The sequence below is a fragment of the Petromyzon marinus genome, chromosome 3 (genome assembly GCF_048934315.1).
Source record: "Petromyzon marinus isolate PM22_M1 ecotype Great Lakes invasive population chromosome 3, UKy_Petmar_22M1.pri1.0, whole genome shotgun sequence".
NCBI lineage: Eukaryota > Metazoa > Chordata > Hyperoartia > Petromyzontiformes > Petromyzontidae > Petromyzon > Petromyzon marinus.
In genome coordinates, this window is record NC_133669.1 from 19,655,559 (window position 1) to 19,663,991 (window position 8,433).

Sequence of the window (8,433 nt, forward strand, 5' to 3'; positions counted from 1 at the left end):
CCCCTAGGTCGACTCAACCTGAAATGAGTACCTGGGGCGGTGCTTAAACATCGACATAGTCGGCCGGGGGCGTGGCGCCGGCTACATCACCCCCTCGTGTGTGCCACATGACGGAGTGACGTGGCCTACACAGGCGCTGCTCGCGAGTGGCACTTGCCCCAACCAGTCTTGTCAAGGGCTGTACAGGGGGACCTTTTCCTTTGTGCCGCAGGACGACTACCTGGTGACGTCGGACCGGCAGAGCGTGCCGCTGCGGTGGATCGCGCCCGAGCTCGTGGACGACGTGCATGGAAACCTCCTCGTGGTCGACCAATCCAAGCAGAGCAACGTGTGGTGAGCGAGCGAGCGCCAGAGTCGTCCCGTCGTTTGTATTGTCTCGTTTGTATTGTCTCGTTTGTATTGTCTCGTTTGTATTGACCATACGTGTGTTGCCAACCTGTCTTGTTTGTATCGTCTGGTTTGTATTGTCTGGTTTGTATTGTCTGGTTTGTTATTGTCTGGTTTGTATTGTCCAACTCTGCTGTGTGTCCTGTCTCCTTTACATTGTCCGGTTGTGCTGTCCGTCTCGTTTGTGTTACCTCGTTTGTGCTCGACGCGCGTCGCTACCAACGGCCCACGCTCGAGTCTCCAGAACGGCGGATCCCTCCTCGTGCGAGCGTCGTCCACTCCTGCGCCCCCGGAGTGTCTCTCGCTCCCGCGCTCGCCACAAACCTCAATCGCTCGCCAAGGAACCGGCCATTGAGGTCAAGGCGTTGAGATATCCTCCCGGAACGTCGCCGATCCTGTGTCTCGCGAACTCGTGTCGTCAGGTCGCTCGGCGTGACGCTGTGGGAGCTGCTGGAGCTGGGGTCTCAGCCGTACAAGCACCTGTCGGACAAGGAGGTGCTCTCGTACGTGGTGAAGGAGCAGCAAGTGCGCCTCGCCAAGCCTCGCCTGCAGATGGTGCACTCGGACCGCTGGTGCGGGCTGCGCGGCCGCCACCACCGTTGCCGGCGACGACGAGGACCACAATGACGACGATGATGATGATGATGACCATAACAACGGAAATGATGATGACGATGATGGAGATGACAATGATGATGACGATGATGGTGATGACAATGATGACTATGACGACGATAGCTATGACGACGATGATTAGAACGGTGCGCGTTCCGAGCTATAACGGTGCGAAAAGTGTGTTGAAATAGAAGAACCGCATTATAGCGAAAACGCGTTAAGCAAGGACTTGGCGTATTTATTTCCACCTTACACGCATATCGATGATTATAATGCTGCTGTTACTGCTGCTGCTACTACTACTGCTGTTGCTGCTGCTGCTATTTCTGTTGCCACTGTTTCTGCTGCTGCTATTGCTGCTGCTATTGCTGCTTTTACTGTTGCTCCTCTCACTGCTGCTGTTACTGCTGTTGTCTACTGCTGCTACTGCTGTTGCTGCTACTATTACTGTTGCTATTGCTGCTGTTACTGTTGCTCCTCTCACTGCTGCTGTTACTGCTGTTGCTGCTACTATTGCTGCTGTTACTGATGCTACTCTCACTACTGTTGTTACTGCTGCTGCTACTGTCACTGCTGCTGCTGTTACTGCTATTGCTGCTGCTGTTGCTGCTTCCGCTGTTGTTGCTGCCGCCGCTGCTTTTACTGCTGCTCTTACGGCCACTGCTGTTACTGCTGCTGCTCCTAATGCTGTTAATCTGACTGCTGCTGTTTCTGCTGCTGCTGCTGCCGCCACTGCCACTGTTCCCACCGCTGCCGGCGCCGCCAGGTACGAGGTGCTGCAGCTGTGCTGGCTGCCGTGCGAGCAGCGCCCGTCCGTGGAGGAGGTGCACCTCCTCCTCACCTACCTCTACAACCGGCGCCTCTGCTCCAGTGACGACGCCAGCTTCGAGCGCCAGTGGAACGCGCTCAAGCCATGCCTGCCGCTCACCCACCACCACCAGCAGCAGCAGCAGTCGGCGCCGGCGCCCGCCTACCCACAGCTGCGCCGCTTCTCCAGCGAGGGCCTGCAGGAGGAGCTGGACGACATCCTCACCGTCACCGAGACCAGCCAGGGTCTAAGCTTCGAGTACTCGTGGGACCGGCCCTGCTACTACAGCCGCGCCGGCGGCGGAGGTTGCGAGGGAGGAAGCGGCGCCGGCGGCGACGGCAGCGACGGCAGCGACGGTAGCGCCGACGCGGCCCGGGCGGACGACGCGGCGGGGGGACAGCCGCGGCGCGCCAGCGGCGGCACCTGCGGAGACTTCTCCCGCCTGCGCTTCTACTCGGGCGAGGCGGACAGCGACGTGGACGCGGCTCCGTTCGCGCCGGACCACCGGGGGCTGGCGCCGCCGTCGAGCAAGCTGCCGGTGCTGGCGGCGGGGAGCCCCTCCGTGTGCGGCGATTACTTCGTGCGGCTGGAGGGACGCGCCGGCGGCGCCGGCCAGGACGACGACGACGACGAAGTCGGCGTGGGCAGCGGCGACGGTGGCGGCGGCCGTGACGATGACGATGGCCGCTGCTCCATCGACCTCGACGGCGCCGACAACGACCTGAACGGCGCCGGCGGCGGTGACGGCACCGGCGGCTGTTGCGGCCAACGGGACAACGACGACAGCAGCAGCAGCAGCAGCGGAAGCAGCGGCAGCAGCAACAGCAGCGGCGGCAGCAGCGCGGCCGGGGGGCCGTCGGAGCACGGGGGCGACCCCGAGTGCGACTCGCTGTTGCGCAACCGCTTCAGCATCCTGCAGAGCGCCGGCATCGAGGAGATGCGCACCGAGTTCCTCAGTCGCCACGGCAACAGCCTGGGCAGCCCCGCCGCCTCCCTCGCCATGGAACCGCTGATCCGCGTATGCGGCGGGGCCGGCGAGCAGCGCGGGGACGAGCGCGAGAACGACGAGGAGGAGGACGGCGGCGGCGACGACGACGGCGTTGACGAGCACCGGCACCACCAGCAGCAACAGGACAGCCGCTACGACCGCGTCTTTGTGGATAGCTCGGAAGAGGACGACGACGACGAGGAGGACGACGATGACGACGGGGAGGCGGAAACGGCGCACCTGCTGGGCGGGGAGGGCGGCGAGCGGGCGGCGTGCTACGCGACGGCGCACGACCTCCGCGCCGGCTACCGCCGCCCACAGATGTCGCTGCAGCAGCAGGCGGCACCGCCGCCGCAGCCCCCGACGCCAGCCGCAGCGTCGAACGCAGTGGCGCCGTTCTCGGGGCCGGGCCGCCTCATGCACGCCTTCTCGGCGTCGGCCGCCAGCCGCTCCTTCGACGCCGGCTGCTGCGGGCGTCTCCCTCCCACCGGCGCCTGGAACCCGCCGGCGAGCCTCCCCGAGTTGGGCGATGGCTGCGCCGCCCCCTCCGTCCCGCCGCCACCGCCACCTCCGCCGCCTCCGCCGATGCCACCGTTGCAGGCGAAGGTGCGCGGCGCAGGCATGCAGCGCTCTTACTCGCAGCAGGAGCGGCCCGGAGCGGCCCGGCGCCGCGCGCACGACTCGTCCGACTTCGGGCTGCTGCTTACGGACCGCGCCAGCATGGGGCCCTTCGCCGGTCACGCTGCGTTCTCCTTCTGCTACGGCGCCGGCGGGACTGGCGGCGGCACCGGCGGTGAAGACATGGTCGATCTGGGTGACGCCGGAGGCCCCGGGCTGCTCATTCTTGGTGGTGGCGGCGGCGGCGGCGCCGGCATGGGCCGTCGCGCGGGGATGTGCGGGGAACCGGAGGTGGCCACCGGGGTGGCTCCGATGCGCTACGCGGACAAGCTCGGCGGTGGCGCGGGCGGCTACGGCGATGGCGGCGGCGGGCGGGTGGAGGCCTGCTACTCGCCAGGCGAGTGCGGCCTGCTGCTGTACGACGGCCCCGTGCGGGCCTACGAGCCAGAGCCGCGCGACTTCTACGCCGGCGCGCCGGGCCCATTCGGCGTCCCAGTCGCCTGCAAGGTCGCCGGCTGCTACTCCCGTTGCGGCGGTGGCGGCGCCGGATCCGGCGTAATGGGCGGGAGCGGAGCGCTGCCCGTGAGCTGCTGCGGTGGAGGTGGCGGCGTTCCGGGGCCCGTGCCGGTGCCGGCCACGTACGCCATGGTTCCCTCACACGGCGCCGGCTGCCCGCAGTGCAGCTACCGCTGTGGGAAGGGATTCGCGCAGCCGGCGGCGGACGGCACCGCCGGTCTCCTGCGCGAGCAGCAGTGCTGCGCACTGGCGAGCGGCTGCCACCCGGCCGCCTGCTGCGATGCCGGGGTTGGCGTGATGATGCCGCGCGTCGCTGGCAGTAGCGGTGGAGGCGGCAGCGCTGGCGGCTGCGCCGGCTGGGGCGACGTCTCCCGGCCGTGCGAGAAGAGCTCCTACGTGCGTGGCAGCTGTGGGGGTGGCGGCAGCGGCGGCGGCGGGTACCACCTGGAGGCATGCGGCTGCACGTCCGTCGACGAACGGCACTTGCCGGTGCGAGGATACTGCGAGGGAATGCACCAGCAGCAGCAGCACGTCCTGCTCAACCGCTACCGGCATGGTGAGCGCGAGGAGCTCGCTCTGGATGCCTGCGCCGCCAAGTACCCGCCACGACGGGGCTCACTGGGCGTAGAGGAGCGCTCCGGCTGCTACGGGGAGGAGAAGTACGTCGCCATCCCTGTCGGCACGGGCCTCACCGTCGGGGAAAAAGCGGACGAAGCGAGGCAGTGCGGCGGCGGTGCCAGCAACATTGCCAGTGTCGTGAGACGCGTCGAGCCGGAGAAACTGCCGTTCGCCCAGGATGCGGCACTGGTCACGACGGCGTTGGCAACGTTGGCGGTGACGGCGCCGAAGAAGCAGCCGGAAGCGCAGGCCGACCCGTTCTACGGGGCGCGGGCGATGGATGGAGGGGACTCGCGGCGCGGGGCACCGGCGCCGGTGGTGGTGGCGGCCCCAGATGGCGCGGATATGGCAACACAGGAGTTGAAGGCGGCACTGTCAGACACATCGAGCCCCCCTCCGGACTCTAGCGCCGACTTCGACAGCCCCCTGTCGCACCTGTCTCTCCAGCAGGCTGGCGCCGGCGACAGTGGCTACGACACGGAGAACGTGGAGTCGCCGGCGCCCAGTGGGCTCGAGCCGGCCAAGCTGCGTGGCTGTCACGCGGGAAAGGACGGCGCGGACGGCGCCACCGCAACCGCCAATGGCGCCTCCGGCTCTCCCGCCACCGGCGCCCTCACCGTGGAAGTCACGGTGACGACCGACGAGGTGGACGAGGGCGACGAGATGGAGGGTGGCGCCGGGGATGCGATGGCGTCGCCGCTGGCGCTGGAACCGCCCAATAGGGACTCGGCGTACTTCTCGGACGGCGACGTAGACGCCGGATTGGGAGACAAAGCGCCGGTGGGGACGATGACGCAAGACGAAGAGTACAGCGGCAGCGGTGGCACTGGCGGCACAGGCCAGCAGGCGGGTGGAGACGACGCCGTTCTGGGCCGGGCGGTGTCGGCGGCCGCGCAGACTTTCTGCCAAATCGATTGTGGCGGTGGAGGTGGAGCGGCGCAGTGCCGCAAGCATCGGCCGTCCCCGAGCGAGGGATCGGACTGGGCCGTGGGCTTGCGTGGGGAGCCGGAGCCCGTGAGGCCCCCGCTGGCGCGTGGTCACATAGTGCTTTCCGGCGATTACAATGATATTGACGCCAACGAGGAGGAGGAGGACGACGAAGATAACGGTGCCAACGACAGCGCGGTGCCGGACGCACGAGTGATGGACGGGTGGGACGCGCGGATGGACAGCGCGGTAGGAGACGATCGTTGTCGCGGCGCCGCGACGTTGCTCGTGGAGGCCATGGCCGGGATGGTGGCGGTGGGAGCCTCGGCGGGGCCGTGGCGTCGCTCGGCCGACAGCCCCGCTGGTGCCGCCGACGCCGATGAGCAGCGGGCGGAGGAGGGGGATGAGGTGCTCGCGAGCGACGAGAGAGACATCCGAGCAGAGGTCCCGGACGGAATCGCCGAGCAGGCGCCGCCACCGCCGGAACCTACGGCGCCGGCCGCCATCGCCAACGAAGTGGTGGCGGCACGGCGCAGCGACGAAGAGGAAGAAGAGGTGGATGACGTGCACAGCGAGGACTCGGAGGAGGACATGGTGGTGTACAGCGTGCAGGGCAACAGCTCAGACAGCGACGACGATGGTGACGACGACGATGACGGCGGCTGCGGCGATCGCCGCGGGGGCGACGGCGGCGATGGTGACGATTGCGGCGATGGAGCCAACGCCGGGGGAGCGGAGCCGGTGCCCATGGTGGTGACGGAGGCGGAGAGCGATCGCTCTCTGCGGAGCATGCTGAGGCCACCCGGCGACCTCTGCGGCCTCCCATCGGAGGCCGCCAAGGGGGGCCGCTCCAAGAAGATGGTGTCGTTCTTCGACGACGTCACCGTCTACCTGTTTGACGAGGTGTGTGGCGGCTCGCCGAGTCCCGAGGCTCATTGTCGGGGGGGGTCCTGCTGCATTGTGGGTCATCATCGCTGCAATTACCAGCAGCGCCGCGGTCGCTGCTAGTCACCAGCAACACCGTGATAACTGCTCGGGTCACCAGCAACACCGTGATCACGACTAGAGTCACCAGCAACACCGCGATCGCTGCTATAGTCACCAGCAACACTGTGATCACTGCTCGGGTCACCAGAATCTCTGTGATCACTGCTAGAGTCACCAGCAACACTGTGACCACTGCTAGAGTCACCAGCAACACCGCGATCGCTGCTAGGGTCACCAGCAACACCACGATAGCTATTCCACAACACTTTGAAGCCCTGCGCGGTCGCCAGTGTCAGCGCACTGCTCAGAGAGCGAGCAAAGTGCACGCCAATAAGTCGTACATTTCTCGAGGAAGTTCTGAATAAATTATGCCTGGCTCTAAAAGGTGCTCGCTAACAAACGGCGTTAGGGGTTACTGTGGGAATGATGGCGTGCGTGTGCGTTTGCGTGCGCGTGGGGAGCGGTGGTGTAGCGGTTAGCGCGCTGGGCTACGAGCCTGGTGACCCGAGTTCGATTCCCGCTCAAGGCCAACACCAGTGATGATTATCTGAGCCGGTTTTGGGCCTCCTCAAGATCTCCCCAGCCTCAAATGAGTACCTGGTGCAGTGTGTCAGAACATCGCCACTGGGGAGACAAAGGGCAGCCGGGCGTGATGCTGGCCACCCACCCCCTTGTGTACCGTGCCAGCCTTCATAGGTGCTCGCAAACAGCACTTGCCCCAACAGTCTGTTAATGCTATACGGGGAATCCTTGTCTTTGTTTGCGTGCATGCGTCTGGCAGGAGAGCCCCACAAGCGAGCTCGGAGACCGTGGCCTAACGGAGGATGACGGCGCCGAGGGGACGCAGCACGGTGCCAGGGCGCCCTGCTGCTCCGAAGGGGATGAAGGAGGCCATCACGAGGAAGGCAAGGATCCCGTGGCAGTGGTGCCGTGGTGGTGCAGCGGTGATGGTGCCGTGGTGGTGCAGCGGTGATGGTGCCGTGGTGGTGGTGCCGTGGTGGTGGTGCTGTGGTGGTGGTCCCGTAGTGGTGATGGTGCCGTAATGGTAATGGTGCCATGGTGATGCTGCTGTGGTGATGGCCATGTTAATGGTGGTAGTGCTGTTGCTGCTGCTACTGCTGCTGGTGTTAATGGTGGTGGAGGCGATGATGGTGGTCACATTGCTGTTGCAGCTACAGCGACTGCTGCATGTGGTGCTGGTGTTGGCTTTGTTAATGGTGGTGCTGTTATTGCTGGTGGTGGAGGTGATGATGGTGACTGTGCTACTACTGCTACTCCTGTTGCTGTTGCGTGTGCTGCTAGTGCTGTGGGTGATGATAGTTGTGCTCATGATGTTGTGCTGCTGTGGTAGCGGCTGTGGCACTAATTTCACCAGGTAAGGCCCACTGAGCTTTATCGCTTTTTTTTCAGAAACGACCTGGCCACAAGTGATAGCTCTCCGAAGTGGCTTATCACGTGCAAATGTATAGCAGCTCAATACTCAACGCACGTTGATTCTAAAAGTGGAGAAAAATCCACGTGACAACAGGGAGAGAAGCACGCAAACATCAAATATATAGCAGGCATCAGGGTGGGGATCGAAATGACCAACTCCTGCATACCAGACGAGGGAGTTAACATCTCGGCTGCTGTAGGAGTGGACCCGGTGGTGCTTCTTGTTGCTGCTGCTGCCAGTGTTGTGGACAGTTCCCTTTGAAGTTCCCAGCTGCTGGAACCCTCCCACTCGCTCGTAACTCGGACCCCACTCCCTTTGCCCAACAGTTGGCGGTGGCAGCGGCGGCGGCGCCGGCTACGAGTGGGACGATGAAGACCTCCCCCCGGGGCCTCGCCTGGTGCGGCAGGACACGCCGCGGCACGCATCACCTACACTCCGCACCGGCGCCGGGGACAGCGATGACGACGCGGGGGCCGCTGCTGATGGTGACGACGACGACAGTGGAAACGGCAGCAATTGCCCCACGTGGTTGGG

General features: G+C 65.1%; 1 protein-coding gene across 2 annotated transcripts in view; it reads left to right on the forward strand.

Moving 5' to 3' along the window:
* The window catches only part of LOC116956494 (uncharacterized), a 116,891-nt gene extending 108,661 nt beyond the window's left edge, over positions 1–8,230 (forward strand). For both annotated transcript variants that reach the window (XM_076052300.1, XM_076052302.1), the window contains 4 exons: positions 212–333; positions 810–959; positions 1,769–6,380; positions 7,246–8,230. In XM_076052300.1, coding sequence (XP_075908415.1) covers positions 212–333; positions 810–959; positions 1,769–6,380; positions 7,246–7,437 — 5,076 coding nt within the window. In that variant the 3' untranslated portion in view covers positions 7,438–8,230. The remainder of the gene's footprint in view (positions 1–211; positions 334–809; positions 960–1,768; positions 6,381–7,245) is intronic.
* Positions 8,231–8,433: the final 203 nt, after the last annotated feature.